This window comes from Hippocampus zosterae, chromosome 1 (genome assembly GCF_025434085.1).
Source record: "Hippocampus zosterae strain Florida chromosome 1, ASM2543408v3, whole genome shotgun sequence".
In the NCBI taxonomy this organism is placed as follows: Eukaryota; Metazoa; Chordata; class Actinopteri; order Syngnathiformes; family Syngnathidae; genus Hippocampus; species Hippocampus zosterae.
In genome coordinates this window covers 20,414,504-20,432,010 of record NC_067451.1, presented here as the reverse complement: position 1 = coordinate 20,432,010, position 17,507 = coordinate 20,414,504, and the positions used below count along the sequence as shown (strand labels likewise).

Below are 17,507 nucleotides of genomic sequence, written 5' to 3'. Positions count from 1 at the left end.
GATTTTCTCTCGTGGCGCCCTTCGTTTGTATCTCCCAGGAGACAAGTGTTTAAAGAACAAACAAGTTCCAAAAAAAGAACAGCGATTCATGGCAGGAGCACAACACAGCAGCTCTACACACCATTAAAAAGCATTAGGAAAAGTAGCAGAGCAAGTCCAGAAGATGGTTCCAGTATTTATCATGTTTGTAATGCTTCGACACGAGATGCTGACTCCCGAAACCTTTTCAACTCAATATTTACAGCTAAGACTTTCAACAACCTCACCTTCACAAATAGGTTGGCTGTGGATTTTGATACAAAGCTAATGTTGTACATGCTCTCTCAGCATTACTCCTCTGTAAGCATATCCACTTTTTATTTATTTATTTTTAATCAGTCATGCATTTGAAGCACTTGAAGATTCCTTGACAGGCTTTATCAAATCCTACTGTGCACAAGTACACACATGCAGTGACAGTGATAAACTGTAAGTATAATGTCGAAGATTAAAAGATGGGGATCTGGAGATTTGCATACCGGCTCACTCATTATCCGTATATGTCATAGTATAGCATGTCACTTTAGATTCTAATCAAGCTAATATAGGCAAGAAGAGCAAGTCATAGGTGACCAGAGGAATACACAAAACAACAAATCACTTCACATGCTGTACTGTTCACTAGTTTGACTGTATTTCCAACATTGTGATGAAGTTTTGGGAAACAATATTGCGGGACAAATTTACAATGCGCGAGTCTTCATACCTTGCTACATGGCATGATCCAGTAGGCAACAGCCAAGAATGGCAGGCCAATGGTGACCCCCAGCACGGTCCAGCATTTAACCCCAATGGACTGCTGCCTGAGACCAGGAAGGTTCTCATACCAAATGGTCAAAAGTTGCTGTTGACAATTCGGATGGGCGACAAACTGGTGAGAGAGGGTGAGACAGGCAAATTAAATTAAGAAAAATCCTAAACAAAATAAGTGTACCACATTAATAAGGAAAATGGGAGAAAGAGAAGAGGGAAATAATCGTAATGGTAGACTATAATATTATTAATTTCTCGGGGTCCTTTACTAAATTGGAGGGTCTTGCATTGAAAATATGAAAATGTAACTAAAGTGTCCTTTGTCTGCCAAGATGTTCCCAGGCGAGAGTAGAATATCCTCTTTAACTCATTCACTCCCAAAGACGTTTTTAAACGTCTTTTCAGACTTGATCGAGAATTGGCTGGTACTGAGGGAGTTAATAGAGCAAACATTAGCAATCATTTTATAGTTTTGGATTATAATGTCATTTTGATGTCTGCAGGAAAAATCCACCAAAACATACTCGGTAGGAATGTTAGGCTTTTTTTTTTCTTCTGTGTTTTTGGTCGATTTGGGAACTTCCCCATTAATTTTCGGTTGAAACCTGCATGCGTCTGCTAACGTCAGAGACAGAAGACAAACACATTTCGCCACTGCAGCACGTGTGTCTGTCCTCACTTCATCTACATTTTCAAGCAATAGTATCCTATTGAAGGGGTGATAATAGCTTGAGAAAAATGTGTAAACACTCTTTATACCCAAAATGTCTGAAATGAGAAAATCATCCTATTCCCTCATTCTATGGTAGAAAGTCATGCAGCGTAACAAGCTATATGCATGCAAATTTATTTCTGCCTAATACATGAATTTAGTAAGCTGTGTATAAGTACCACATGTATGCGGTGTATCACTCGTGACTTTGAAAAAAAGTTTGGGAAGATGATGTAACACAGGCAATTCTTTGCCTTATCTATTTGTTTGCCTCGTCATTTTCACAGAGCCTGAGTTTGCACTAATTCAGATCTGCCGATACGGTAAGAAACACAGACATACAGTACATTCCACTGACCATTCAGTGCATTGATTCATACACGTTGAACCAAAACAATTCCCTTCCCTTGAATTCAGCAATATGCGTCTCACGCAGACATGCACCACCTGGTTTCCATGGCAATCAGCCTCCTCCCTCTCTGTTTGTCTCCTGTGCAATGATCTCCTATATACTGGAGACAAATTCCTTGTGTGTTCCACATACTTGGCCAATAAAGATGATTCTGAGTATTGGTTGTGCTTGCCTGTAGAGAATTAAGGCCAGCATAAACAGTCTGGTCAATAGATGCATGTGACGCAAACTTGCACATATACTGTAAGTGAAGAAAGAAACTGAGAAAAGAGGTGGCCAAAGAAATGGGAATTTGTGACATTTAGTCTGGTACAGAATCCAGTTTTGCATCAGCAAAGAAACTTTTGTCCTTTTGTCACTATGTCAGCAGGGCATGTAGGTTTCTGACTCAAGCTTTTCTTCGACGGGCCTTTCCTTTCCACAACGACAACAAGGAAAACACGAGGCCACCATCGTTGATCCCCCTCCAAAAAAGAATTTGCTTTATTTTCTTGAACACAAATTAAGGCTATTTCAAAAATGAAAAAATAAAACTTCTACAATACACTTAAACAAAATACGAAATCCGTTAACACGAAGAACAAAACACGAAGTACAGTAAAAAAAAAAGTCGATATTCTTAATAAATTTGTTCTAAATAAAATATCAAATAGAAACCAAACGGCTTGCATCTATTCAATTCAAGTCATTCAAAAAACTACATATTTCTTTTAACCAATTTTTCCTTATGGCTCTAACACACACATATGTTTGTCTCTCCATCCCAAAAGCAAAAAAATGATTACAACTGGAAATTCTCTCCACCTTGTCTAAGGCCCGAGTTCTATCTGAAGGAATCCACCAGCATGCTTTACTGTTGGCAAGGTGTTATTTTAGTGATGAGCACTTTTGTGTTTGTGGCAAAAACTAATTTTGGAATCATGGCTAAATAGTTAAATCTCGGTTTCATCGGACCATGATGCATTTTCTCACATGTTTGAGAGATTTTGTTATGGTCAAGAAAACACTCCCAGAACAAAGGAAGTTCTTTTGGATTAGACACACTTTAAATGCTGGGCAGGTTTGTATCGACTCCTTTTTCAGTTGAGTTTGAATGCGACTCACGCGGGTGTGTTTTTGTGCAAATACGAAAATGCTCATAACCAAAAGAACACCGTTTCTACAGTGAAGCAGGGCTGTGGCAGCATCTTCAGTTGATAAATGGGGTGTTAAACAAGGTGAATCAAAAAAATGAAAAGGAAATGGAAAAGGCTCCAACACCTTTATTTGCAAGCTTTAGCACTTGAGTAGCACACAAAACTGAGTCTGAGGATTGAAAAGTAAGAACATCTGGGCAAGTGGGGAGGATACTTTATTTAAAAGGCTATGTAAAAGACATTGTGTAAGAGTGTTTCCGATATTTTGGTTCCATGATTTATGACAGGGTTGAAATATTAATGAACATCCCTCAGTGTGTAATTTAAGTAATATCTCTCCAGCTGACCATGATTGTCTTTACGAAGGCATCATTTTTAATAAAGCTCTCATTCATGTGAGATTTGGTCATAAAGTGGTAAGAGAGCACTTATGTGATTGAGGACTATATTTTCTGTTCATTTAAAATTGCCAGTTGGCTTTTGTACACCTGTTTTTTTAGTGTAGTTTAATAATCTATTCGAAGAAAATACCAATTGTAGTCGTAAATTTGTGGAGCGGTGTTCAAGCAGTTTACCTTCTTCACTTCATACTTGATGGCCAGTTTGACACGGCTGAGGCAGGGTCGGTTGTAGGGGCTCGGCGGGCACAGGTCAACATCACCGTTCACGATGGCTTCCACTTCTTCGGTGTCCCGACAGAGGTCCAACACTCCCACTACAAAGTCTTTACATTGCATGGACAGCTTTCGGTAGTCATTCTGAAGCGTGGGCAGAACAAAATAAATTCAAAGGGTCAGACAACAAGGGAGATACGCTGTTATTGTACCACGAAACATTTTTGCCTCGTGTCATGCTCAGTAGTGACTCAACGCAAGAGAAAAAGAACTGTGTGGTGGAAATGAGCACTTATGATGGAAAGGTGCCATGGCTAATGATGTCATGGAAGGTATAAGGTTAAATGAATTTAATTCCATGACAATTAGATTGACAAATGGCTTCATGATTGGCATGAATCTATGCGATTCTAAAAATTCAAACGTCCTTGATCTAGGCCAGGGGTCCCAAACTCAGTTCCTGGAATGCCACTGTCCTGCATATTTTCCAAGTCTCCCTGTTGCAACACACCTGATTCAAATGAACAGGTTCAATGTCAGGCTTCCGCAGAGCTTGCTGATGATCTGATCATTTGAATCAGCTGTAATGCAACAGGGAGACTTGGAAAACATGCAGGACAGCGAGCGGCCCTTCAGGAACTGAGTTTGAGACCCCTGATTTAGGCCCGTTTGAATTTGGTTTAACCACTCAAGGGAAACAGAGATTTTTTTTCATGTGTTTGACTATGACAAAGGGTTGAGTTTATCATTAAAAGTAAACCCCATTCATTACATAATTACAAACCTCTGTGTAGACAAAATGTAATCGAACAGCTGTCGCTACCATTTATGTGTCGTTTGTTGCTGAAATTCTCATGGGGCAAATTGTAACTTTTGAATACAGACCACAGCATTATTTTTTCAGATCAACATTACACATGAAAAACACAGTACCAGCCTGTCAGCAAAAAAAGGCCAAGTACATGATGTTTGTATAAAGACCTGAACGGTATTCAAGAGCAGGAAGCTTCTTCACAGTTTAAGAAAAGATCCAGTATGCTGAAGACTAAAAGACACACTTAGGATGATTACAATATGTCTGTAACAATCATGCTTGGTTACAAGTAAACGAGAAAAGCATACTGTGGGATAAAACATGTTCTGCATGACAATATCAAGGATGCTTGCGTTGAAAGACACACATTACACTCACATATGCAATTACACTCATGACTCAGGGTCTGCGGTTGGTGCCGCGGGGCTGGGGGTTGAGATAAAGGCGTTGGAATGATGTTGTGGGAATAAAAATGGAGCCACTTTTGTGAAGTAAAGGGAAATCGGTCACAGTCATGTGACTCAAATATAAAGTGAATTTATGCAAGATGTAGGAAGTTGGGTGAAAAAAAAAGAATGTTTTTTCTGTTTTTAAAAAGGATAACACCACTCTTCTCACGTTCATTCTTCTACATTTTGTCACACAGAAACCCCTTGGGTTGAACAAAATCAAAATGCTGGCTACCTCCAATTTGGTCAGGTAATGGTTCTGGTTATGGTTGCTTTTGTAGATTTAGCATCTCATAAAAAGACACATTTTCAGCTCTACGTTCCGTTCTTCTTTTCCTCTTCTTCGGTTCTTAGCCATATTGAATTAAGCCAAGACACAGGTACTTTCATCAATAGCTCCATTTTTGGATCTGTGGTCATGATAAGACATATCACAACAAATAAATCTCTTGTGATATGCACAATGGCAGTTCAATTGCATATTTTTCTCTGTATAATTTATTTGAAGTCTTCAATATAAATGTCTGGGGCATTCAACAGGAGTTTAAACAGCATGATTTATGCCGTTACACTTAAAGGTATCACAACTAAAACCTCAGTCAGTCGAAAAATGTGAAAATAAATGTCATGTAAATTTCACATGTGTTTCATGCCAAATTTGAACTTAAAAAATGCCAATTATAACACGTATATATATAAGAGTCTTCAAAATCATGAAAAAAAATCAAGTGATTCTTCGTGCTTAAATGCCACGAAAGTGTCCTCTCAATGCTGAAACCAACTACATAATTATCAATATTTGCACGAGTTTGCAGTAATTATAATCATTTATAATGTCTTTTTTTTAATCTCCAAACTCACTTTACAGGGTCTTTGAGTTGAACAACAACATCACCTGTATCTGCCCCTCATGGTGGCTCTCCAAATGATGGAGTAGTTGAGAGACTGCATGTGTCCATGGGCTCTTATGAGAAATTTATGTGCTGTCTTGAAAAGCGTGTTGTTTGGAGATAAACATTCTGCTGCCAGTGAAGTCCTGATACATGTTTGAACCGCTCTTCATCCCTATGCTGTGACAGATTGTGGAAATGTGTGCTGTTTACGCTTGGCTTTATGCACATAGGATTAAGCCTTCCCTTTTGTATTGGCAAATGTCATATAAAAACATTGTAACGCGATGCATTTAATCAACACGTTGACACCAAGGATGAGTCTGAATCAGATGATTAATAACAACCATGTCAAAAGTCAGACAAGGACGCCATCTGTGAGTGATGAAATGAAGTGTCGGACACAAGAAATGTGTTATATTTTTTCCCTTGATGAAGGTTGTTTGTTTGTTGTATAACTCAGAACACTCCCCTGCCACGTATGAGTGAGGACATGGCGCAGGACCCCACGCACACCCTGTTCTCATCATTCGACTAGTTTCCCTCACAATGTTGATGTGCCGCCCATGTTTCCGGTCTCAAAGGCAGAGAGCAGATTTTGTGCACAGGGCTGTTCCACTGCTTAAGTCCCAAACTTTAGTACTATCCTCGACTCAACAGCTGCTCACCCTACAGAGACAAAGCGATGCCCCCCCCCCACACACACACACCGATTCCATGTTTTCAGATATTGTACCATAGCGAGATGACAACAGAGAAAATATTTTGAGAAAAAGAGCCAGCAAGAGAAGACAGGTAGGTGATAATGAAATGGTAATGAGACAGATGAGTGCCAACACAAGTGTGTTCCCTCAGGTGCACCCTTCTCATTAACTTGTCTGGAGACAGGGAGCGCGCAGAGTGGAGAAGGCTGGATGACAAACAAGATTGGGCAGAGAGATGGAAGAGTGGATGAATGAGGTGAGGGACAAATTAAAAGAGAAAAATACATGGGCTTAAAGGATTCATCAGCGAAATTGAAATTGTTATCAGACCATTGTTATCTGATGTGATGATTTAGAGTGTAAATACAATGCAGCGTGTAATCAACTGGAACTACACGATGTACACAAACGTGTTGGGAGACTTGGCCATTACATCCACCGCAGGTGAAAATAGAAAAACACATGGAGTTGGCCTCCTCTTTACTACTATGATAGCTTTAGCTCATTTGGGAATTATTTCATGGCCCTTGAATTGTGCATTGTGCCCAGTCATAACGGAACGGAAATTCACCCGACTTGCGAAAGGATGGGCAACTTTTATGATGGAGGGGGGTCACGATTTATCATCAGCACTACTGGGGGCGCCGTTTTGAGGGGGGCCATGCACTTCCTAAAGTGACAAAAATCCCATTTCAAATGTGGGTGAATCATGCATGAGCTAGCCTGCAAATGGCAAACTGCACATACAATTGACGGCCTTTGAAAGACAATGGGAAAATACTTGTGTATTTGGACAACGTGGGCTCGGGGGGGGGGGTTAATTTTGTTTTAGCTATTCAATATAAATCAGATTAAGATCTTTCTTTTTCACGAAAAATGGGGTTTGTCTGTTTATACCCCCCCGCACCCCATAAAATGGAGATTCATAAAGTGGGGGGGGGGGGTAAAGAATGACAGAAAATGCTGAAGAACAGTAAATGATTGACCACAATAAGGAAACTCAAGCTAGGTATTTACATCCATCCGGCATCTGTGACATTAATTTGAATGTAAAACTAACAAATTCAACAAAACGGCTGTAACTTACTTTGAACTCCGTCTCAATGTTGGCCAGTCTGGCCAGCTCATTGCTGAGCTCCAATGCGGTCAACACTGGATCTTCGCTGCTGAGCGACAGGTAAGCTGCGCTGGCCAGACCCTTGTATGCATTCATCCTTGAGCGTGAATGACTGAACGAGTCTTTTTTCTGTTTTTCCACACACTCTAAGCATTTGCAGAAGTAGTCATGGGGCCTCTCGATGCGAGCCCCTTTGGTCAAGAGGATATGGACTATCTCGTACTCTTGGCAGTGAGCGGCCAGGATGATGGGTGTCACATCATGAGAGAAACGTGTTCCATCCTCATCGTAAGCGTAGAAGTCGTCATCTCGCATCTCCTGTTCCAGTGGGCTCGAAGCCAGGCGGAGACCTCCGCCAAAGGCCGGGTGGCCGAGGATGGCTTCAACGATGCGAACGTAACCCTTGGAAATAGCCAGAAGGAGGCCGTCTCCGATCCTAGCCAAGCCATCTTTCTTCAGGAGCAGCTCAGTGACCTCGAGATGCTCATTTCCTACGGCTAACTGCAATGCATTCTGGCCCATGTAGTCCACGCAATTAAAGTTGAGGGTTTTGGACTCTTCCAGCATTTTACGCACTACAGGAATATTCCCATACTCAGCAGCATCTAAAAAACGCTCCTCCTCTGCAGTGAGAGCTGAACCACGCTCATTGAACATGTAGGCTGGGCCGCGGACTGCCTGGCGACGCCCCTTCTCCCTCAGCGTGGTGTGCCGACGGTGCATAGCTTCCACCCTGTGATGAAATGGTGAGGAACAATTTAGGCAAGATGAATAAAAATAGTGAGATTATAAAGGAAGGAGGCAGGAAAAAAGGGCAGGACTGTATCATTAAATGCACCACACTTGGTGCTTTGAAAGGGTACAAAGTAATTACCAACTCTTTAAAGTGATGGACTTTGTTGGCAGGGATTTGTCAAACTTAATGAGCAGTGGCTCTTTTCCCTGGAACCAAGGATGCATCCATCATGCATGGGCCCGTTGAACCACAGCCAGGGTCTTAGCTCATCAAAAGGTGATTTCAGGTCAACGGTTATTATGGAGAGATGAAGCGATCATCTTAATTGCCTCTGGCATCCATCCATTTTCAATGCTGCTTTGCCTGTTCAGTGTCACAGGTAGTGATGGGTCCAGCGACACCGATGCATTGACACATGCGCCGGGCTCACAGAGCAAACCACGTGTCGATGCATGTGCTGCTTCATTACGTCACGTGATTGACACGTGAACTGCATTGACACAGTCCAGGCTTCTAATTGACACACCGGCTGCGTTGACACAGTCCAGGCTTCTAATTGACACACCGGCTGCGCTGACACAGTCCAGGCTGCTAATTGACACATCGACTGTGTTGACACAGTCCAGGCTGCTAATTGACACATCGGCTGCGTTGACAAAGTCCAGGCTGCTAATTGACACGTGAACTGCACCGGTGCAGTTTAGACCGCATCGGCTGCTTGGCACAGTACAGGCTGCGCCACTTAGTCCAGGGGGCGTCGACTCAGTGCAGAGGGCGTTGACGCAGCAAAAGCCCGCCGCACAGTGTTTATAAGGAAGTGGGTTTGGCGACACAATGCCACCTGCCGAAACAAGCCAGACCTCACTCACGCTCGCTTGTCGAAGTTCGTGTCAGTGAAGACTTCGTGTTCGTGCCTTGCCTTTCTTGCCGATTATGGAGCAGAGACGCAAATCATCCGCCGTGTGGGACCATTTTGATGTCCTGGAGAATAAGGTATTTATTTATTTATTCAAATCGCCTTCTGTCGCCAGAGCCTCTCGGCAGGTGCCTCTCAGATTATTGACATGTGTTGTACCATTCTAATCCGAATACATTTCAAGGTAACTCTTAGTTACTTCTTATTCACATTTCATTACAGGTGAAATGTCGAATTTGCCAAGTCGAATTGTCATACACCAACAGAAGCACCTCCACCATGCTGAGGCATTATCGGGCCAAGCATGAGAATGAAGTTTGCGATACACCCAGTATTACGCCAGGTATACAAACGTTCACTCATCTTTTCACGGTTGCTATGTTGATGATTTAATTGACAATCAGTAATTATTATTGGTTGACTCTCCACTCCATGTTTGACAATCAAGGTTCCAGGAAGCAGCTGTACTGGAAGGACCAACACACTTCTTTCCCAAACCTCTCCCACCTCGCAAAGGAGTTCCTTTGTACGCCAGCCTCATCCGTCCCTTGTGAGCGTGTGTTCTCCACAGCAGGAGAAATCGCTTGAAAAAGACGCAACAGGCTGAAGTTTAAAACATTGGAGCATCTTATTTTTCTCAATAAAAATTTGTGAAATAAAAGCCCACAAGCATCCTCATTCAAATGATCTTCACATTATTTGAACACATTGAATGTTGCAAAATGAATGCATGGATGTGAATGATATTGTATACACTTCATCATCAAATCGATGAATGACCTTATGAAAATGTTTTGGAACAGTTGTAGATGCAAAACCGTGCTGGCAGCTACATAATGGGTATTAAAAGAAAAATATCCCAAACCATAGGGATCCTCCCAAAAACTATGGATGTGCTGAATAAGAGATCCTTGTACACCTTTACTTTTATTACTTCCATATTTGACCTATTGTGTGAATATGAGGAAATGCCAGTAAAACACTGTTTTAAAACTACAATACAAAGCAATCGGAACAATCACTGGCTCCAAATAGACGGAACCCACAAATCCACTGTTTATCAAATTAAACAGTGAAATCTCATGACCTGATTGACTTCAAAATCGCCCAATTAATGTAAAAAGCACACAATAATAACCTTTGCCAAAAGATCCAGAAGCTTTTTAAAATTTGAGAAAGTTGTCATAATTTAGGGGGTACTAATCTATACAAAAAAATCCAAAACACGAACGAACATCACACAAAGGAGTGTATCTGTAATAGGTGTAAATCTGTGGAATGATTCTGAAACGGACCAGTAAAATGAGGAACTCTCTTGCTGAGATTAAAAATGAATTCGAGAGTAGTACAAGACAACTACACAAATCAGAATTAAGCTGATAAATTCGATACACTCGTGAAATATAGCAATACATCAGAAATACATTGATGAGATTATTTAATATATTAATGAACTGTAGCATCCATTATGAATATGAGAAAATCGACATATACGTGTGCTCTAAAGAGTATGTACTGTATATACAAACCTAATGTTGTAAAAATGTATTAGTACAGCATACATAAGGGTAAAAGCATTTGTTGATATTTAGACTTTCTTTCCTATTTAGAAAAATGATCAATTCATATATAAGAAGGGGTAGGACTCGGGGTAGGTTTTTTGCTTCTTTCTACTCCTTTGAACACATATTTGTGATGATGACTATTTTCTTTTCCTTTTTTTATATCTTACCTTCACCTTTTGCCAATTTATTACCGAATTGTATATTTTATATGTTCAATATACAAAACAATTTATCAGTCAGTTCAGTCTGTTAAGTGGGTTGGCTGCAGGGATCTTGAAGGTCCAGCAGGTGGCAGTGGTCAGTGACACAGTATCAGCACAGTATCAACACAGTGTGTCAGTGTGTCGACACGCCTCATGAGGCCTCATGGACCCATCACTAGTCACAGGTGAGCTGGAGCCTTTCCCAGCAGACCTTTGGGGAAAAGGTGGATCACACCTTGAACTGGTCGCCAGTCAGTCGCAGAATTATCTTTCAAGATGGCACCGGTGTTGGCAGCCGTCTGCAAGAGCTCTTCAAGAACTCTGCTTTTTGTTGTTTTTTGGTCTTTTGTTTTGTCAAATGGTGTTTATTGTACTTTGTGTGGCCCCGTTACGGACTGTTTTCAACGTTTTCGCCACAGCATTCGTCGCAGGAGAAGAATCTGTGCTTGATTGTTACGCCTTCTCGGCCACATGCATGTACCAGCAATGATTTTGATGGGATTGTCGGCGCTATTTGACAGTCGCCCCCTAAGAGCCCTGGCACACTTTTGGTTTTTGCGCCTGTAATGGGTAGCATTTTTCACAGGCCCGTTTGGTTCTGTGGAGATGCCGGCGGAGTTGGACAGTCCCCATTGTTGCAGCTGGATGGATGGCTGCTGGTGCTGAGGATGAGGAGAGAGCAGCTTCGGCGTGGAGTGCAGAAGCGTATTTGGAACTAAGAGTCCGCGCTTGGAATTTAAGCAGATTTACATGGAACAGGAGAAGTGAACAAATCTCTTTTTTCGTCAATGGACGCTACAGCTTCTTGTTTATTTTCAAACTTGGCTTGTTGCAGACGTGTGTGATGTCAGGCACACAGTGATCATGATGTCACTGATCCACTGGTGAAAGGAGACTTTTCAGTCTCTCCTCTTTCATCTATTACTGCTTCAAACAAGGCGTATGTAGGAATAGTAGAATACTGTCCTTTAACCAAAACATGTTCCTTCTGCCTCCACGTCATGGACAGCGATATGTTAGATTTTGAATACTGCAGGATGGCCACTTCCTGGCAGTTTGTCTGCAGGTACTATCGAAAGAGAATTACTGAAATAGCCGTGCAAAGCTGATGATGACTCGTCAAAATTGTCACTATGAGTGCATCCTCCAAGAGATGCGTGCTTATTTATGCATGTAATTTGGGTTGAATATTCTGTGTTTGCCCTGCGATTGGCTGTCAGTTCGGCACTGGCATGCCTGCGACCCTTGTGAGAATAAAGCAGATCACAAAATGGATGGATGGAATGGATCTATGTTTTTGGAATATATCAAATTTTTTCCACACTTTTCCTTCTGCTTTAGTACACACCAAATGGCAGGCAAGTAATTTCTTCTCCAATCAAGAAACTAAAATGAACCAATTTACATTAAATTAAAAAAAGACAAGGGTGCAATCAGGTTTGAAATCATATTTTTGAGAATAGACTTTTGAAAGAGGTGCCCAGCACACTTGCATATACAGAAATAGCTCATTTTCAGGATCAAAGCTACCTTGCCCATCGCGTTTCCCCCATAATGAGAAACAGGCATGTTCATGGCACAGTCTCCTCATTTTGAACATCCCCAGCTCCTTTCAAGCTGAACACTGTTGTGTCAAAGCTGCAGACAGGAGACGATCAAAGAGCCAGCAGTGTGACCTGCCACTCTCAATATCCGATTGTCCTCCCTGAGCCGCCTGGGCAGCATGAACACCCATTAAAGAGTCACCATTCATTTCCCATTTGTCTGAGCTAGTGAGCGCTTCCCGCAGATCATGGATGCACTGCATTCAGCCTATTGTTGATTTTCACAGTGAATGGATTCAGCATATCGGAGAATAGACATGATTCCTGTTGATGTGCCATTTAAACTTCATGCCATGGAATCAATCAAGTTTGTGTGGACAGCAAAAAGACAGCAAAAAGGTAAAGACAAAAATTGAATTGAACCCACGCAGACTCCATTTCCTTACATGCAATTTGTACATGATGTGAATGCATCAGAACACATGCTCATAGCATGTACAATATATTATCCGAAAGAAAAAAAACAGCAAATAGAAAGAGGTAAATAGTTCCACTTAACAGAGACTCATACTGTTCACAAAAGGGTCAAACAGTACTTTGGATTCAAGAAGGGCCACTCAATTGATGAAATTACGAGTGTACAGAAACATCAATGGAACAGGAGAGATCTTTATTGCTGTACTTCTTAGCTCTTGGAAGAGTTTATTCAATTGTTGTGATCACCTTTATAGAGAAATAAAACAATAAAGTAAGGGCCAACGCATAAGGTACACCTTCACATTTACTGACATGCTGGGGAGAGTCTAGTTTGTTGTTGTCGGTTATGACAACATGATTTGCCATGTGCTGTACATTTTTCATCGTTAATAAGACTTTATTGAGACTGTCAGCGAGGTATTAATATGAAAATGTTTATGAATGTAAAACTGCACTTGATCACATTGAGGTCAGTTTAGCGTGTTTGTATTGGCATTAATTTAAATGAATTTTAACGGGATTACATTTTTTTCTCGCGAGATTAACGCGGCACACGTCACAGCGGATGTTACGTTGCTCTATAAATAAACCAGAAACAAAACAACAAGCGTGCTGCACAGGTCCACGCACATGTTTGTTTTGCTAGCCACGGCAGCGCAAGACACCAAAAACGGATACTTAAAGAGTTTATGAATGGAAAGTTTACTTTTAAAAAGTTGCCAGATAGTTCCACTGACAAGACCAAAGTTACCTGGATGTTTTGCAGTAGTAGACTGAGCCATCATCATAGCACATTAAGGCTGAAATACCACTTAATAGCCAAGCACACAGCTGATGTGAGTACTCCGCCCCCTCGTCTAAGACAGAGAGCTAAGGATCATTTCAAAGCGAAGAAAATGGATAACACGATGAAGAACAAATTTGCTGAAGCCATAGGTAAATGTATGGCTGCTGCATGCAAGCCTGTCAACATTGTCCACAGCTCAACTCAAGCTGAAATCATTCGCATTGCATCGAACAACTCTACTACAGATTGCCAGCGAGATCCTCCATTACAAGCTATGAACAGAAATTGTACGTAGCGGAGAAGGTTAAGCTACACCCAAGCGGGAGAAGACACTGTTTCAGGAGAGAAATAAGAGACTAGGTTGATGAGCCTCTGGTGAATAAAGAGCAGGCATTCTGTTGAGTTCGATGACACTGACACGATGGTTAATTGTTTAGAGCTACTTTATGTGGAAGGTTACCGTGTTCGTCGTCTGACAGCGACGGTGCACTGAGGCACTTCGAGAGTTCAGTGGTGGCGACCGAGCAACCACACTGAAAATAAAACGTCTTCAGTGTTGTCATCGAACCAAGTGTAGTCATCCAAAATGATGTCCACACAAAACCACAGAGAGACTTCCGCGCAAGAAGGACCAACACAATCAACATAGCCTGACTGCTGTGTTCAAAGCAAATGTGAGAAAAACGAAGTATGCAACTATGGCTTAAATCCACTATAGGCTGAGTACTAGTGTACCTTAGATGTGCACTTTATAATTTTATATTGCTCTGTTTTGATTCCATAAAAAGAGCTGTTAAAGCAGTTGTTGTGTGACAAAATACTTTTTTCACTCTTGTTGATGGACAGTAATATTGTGTGCGAGATTATGTGTGAACAACTGCTCCAAGTGAAAAATGTTCATGTAAAAATGAAAATCGAAATTGTTATTTCAGTAAATATTTGCATTTTACACATAGAAAATTGATTCATGATTCCATGTTGACGAGAGAATTAAAATGGGGGAAAAATAGGACAAAAAAAATAAAAGGAAATTCAGAAACGATAAAAAATGTGTGAGTAATTAATTTGAGTTAATTATGACAGTTATGTTTTTAATTAGATTACATATTTTAATTGTTTGACAGCACTAATACATATGTATATATATATATATATATATATATATATATATATATATATATATATATATATATATATATATATATATATATATATATATATATATATATATATGTAAGATAAGATAAGATATCCTTTATTTGTCCCACAATGGGGAAATTTACAGCCTACAGCAGCAAGAATGTATGTAGAAAGAAGAGAAAAAAAATGTATACTGTATACCAACCAGATATCGTGATCATAGATAAAGGGCAGAGGAAAGCCGTTGTAGTGGATGTAGCAGTCCCAAGTAATGGCAACATCAGAAAGAAGGAACACGAGAAACTCGAGAAATACCAAGGGCTCAGAGAGGAGCTGGAGAGAGCCTGGAAGGTAAAGGTGACAGTCGTGCCTGTGTTGGTCAGAGCACTCGGGGCAGTGAACCCCAAACTAGATGAGTGGTTGCAACCGATCCCGGGAACAACATCGGACATCTCAGTCCAGAAATGTGCAGTGCTGGGAACAGCAAGGATACTAGTGCGCAGAACCCTCAAGCTTCCTGGCCTCTGGTAGAGGACCCGAGCTGAATGAGGGACGGACACCACCCGAGGCGTGAGATGAGGATTTTTTTTTTACACACACACACACACACACACACACACACACACACACACACACACACACACACACACACACTCACACACACACACACACACACACACACACACACACACACTACACAAATTATTGGAAGATGCTCACAGCATTTCAAACACTCATTAACATGTTCATGATTTGCTCTTAAAAACTGTGACTAAATTTCTGAATAGGCATTACCTTGTACAATGAAAATCACAAAGAGGTGAATTTTCAAATGCCACACTGGAAATATGCGGGAGTCCAATGCCATGTTAAAAGTGTAAAATATTATTAAAATAAAATGACCTTTCTTTGTTTCATTGTAAATATTCTTGTGATACTGTACAGTCATACACAGCAATACCGTACAGTGTTTTTCAGGTGCTTGTGTAGGGTTGCATAAAACACGGGAACATTTTATGATATGACAAATAAAATATCTTAGTAAATATGTACTATTGGTGTTGGTGCTGGATAAAGTGATAGTTTATCAAATATTTCTCTTCAAATGATATCAATAATCTAAATAAATAGTCTTTTTTTATTGTTGAGGTAATGTGGAATCTTCTCCACCAAGCTTTTAGAATGTTGGTGGCACAATGGCCATCCAATTCCGGCATGAGCACAATGTTTGCCTCATGAATTATCCGGTCAGTGTTGAACTCTTTAGTCTTGTGTTGATGATTTGAATTCTCGGACAACGACAACATATAAAAGTGAATTACAAAAACTCACGCTTGCCGCGAGTCGGAGTTCAGGTCGGTGCTCATGTGCTCATTGGCGTGGTGGTTTCCACATTCCGGGGGCTGCGGGACTCGTTGGGCTCTCTGTCCGCGGTGCTGAAGGTCCGCGTCGTTCCCGGGGCCGCGTCCTTTCCAGGGGGGCAGTGGCTCGTCTTTGCGCTCGCATAGCACGTCAAGGTGCGCGTACAGGCGCGGAGAGTCCCCGGTATGGTTGCGGAACTTTGGCGGCGTGGGGTGACGTGATTCCGCGAGGTCTCGGTCCTCCGGGGATGAGTCTAAACAGTCCGGTGAAGCCAGGCAAGGCGGATCCGTGTCCTCCAGGAGTGGAGAGGACGAGGAGAAGAGGTCCAGGGGCCGCCGACATGAAGGTGATCCTCGGGGAAGACACAAAGGCGGAGAAGGAGACGCGGAGCGACGCTCTTTCTCTCCGCCATCGCTTTCCTCCCCTTCGTCAGACATTGGCAGAGTTGTGGACATGAAAATTATATTTTTTTGAAGTCCTAGTTCATGTGACGGACATTGCAGAGCGTCTGTTAAAGTTTCACCCCGACAAGTTTCATCCAAGCTGCGCTGTAGCCTGGAGTCCAGCTTTCTTTACGTGAATGTGCACGCGCGCTCCTGCCTGAGCACGCGCTCGAGGCGCCAACCCTTTCTAAAATGGAAGACACTGATCAAAAGTGACATCTGCACTCATTTATTGATTGATCAAAGGAGGGGTGGGGGGGGGGGGGGTAGAAAGGAAACAAATAGCGATTCAATCCCATTTTCAATCTGGTGTGGTTCAGATTGATTTTCCTTTCAAATTCAATAATGTCCAAAATGTCATTGTCAAAATTGTTTAATTTCTGTAGTTGCTGTTTGCATATGACAGACTCTTTGCATAAAAGATGCAAAATGCAGTGCCGTCACATGATATACCCAAATTATAGTGGTTTATCATGTTCCATTTTGGCAAACCATCACAGCATATAGAAACTATCAGGTAAAGAGCCAAGTATGAGCCATTTTTCAAAAAACAAAACGCCCGATTCACTGTTGCCCATACATGAGCGACAGGTGAAGTGTGGCAGCGAGCAACTTTGCCTCTGCCTCACGTCAAATGGCACCATCCCTCACTAACTGAGTTGAGGAGAAAAGTGCGCGTTTTTGTGTCTCATCA

General features: G+C 41.5%; 1 protein-coding gene across 1 annotated transcript in view; it reads right to left on the bottom strand.

The window, feature by feature from the left end:
- The window catches only part of trpc7b (transient receptor potential cation channel, subfamily C, member 7b), a 53,670-nt gene extending 36,654 nt beyond the window's left edge, over positions 1 to 17,016 (bottom strand). The window contains exons 1-4 of the mRNA XM_052069818.1: positions 16,341 to 17,016; positions 7,611 to 8,373; positions 3,628 to 3,810; positions 746 to 910 (exon numbers count right to left, since the gene is read on the bottom strand). Of these exons, the coding sequence (XP_051925778.1) occupies positions 746 to 910; positions 3,628 to 3,810; positions 7,611 to 8,373; positions 16,341 to 16,825 (1,596 nt within the window). The 5' untranslated portion in view covers positions 16,826 to 17,016. The remainder of the gene's footprint in view (positions 1 to 745; positions 911 to 3,627; positions 3,811 to 7,610; positions 8,374 to 16,340) is intronic.
- Between the last annotated feature and the right edge of the window lie 491 nt (positions 17,017 to 17,507).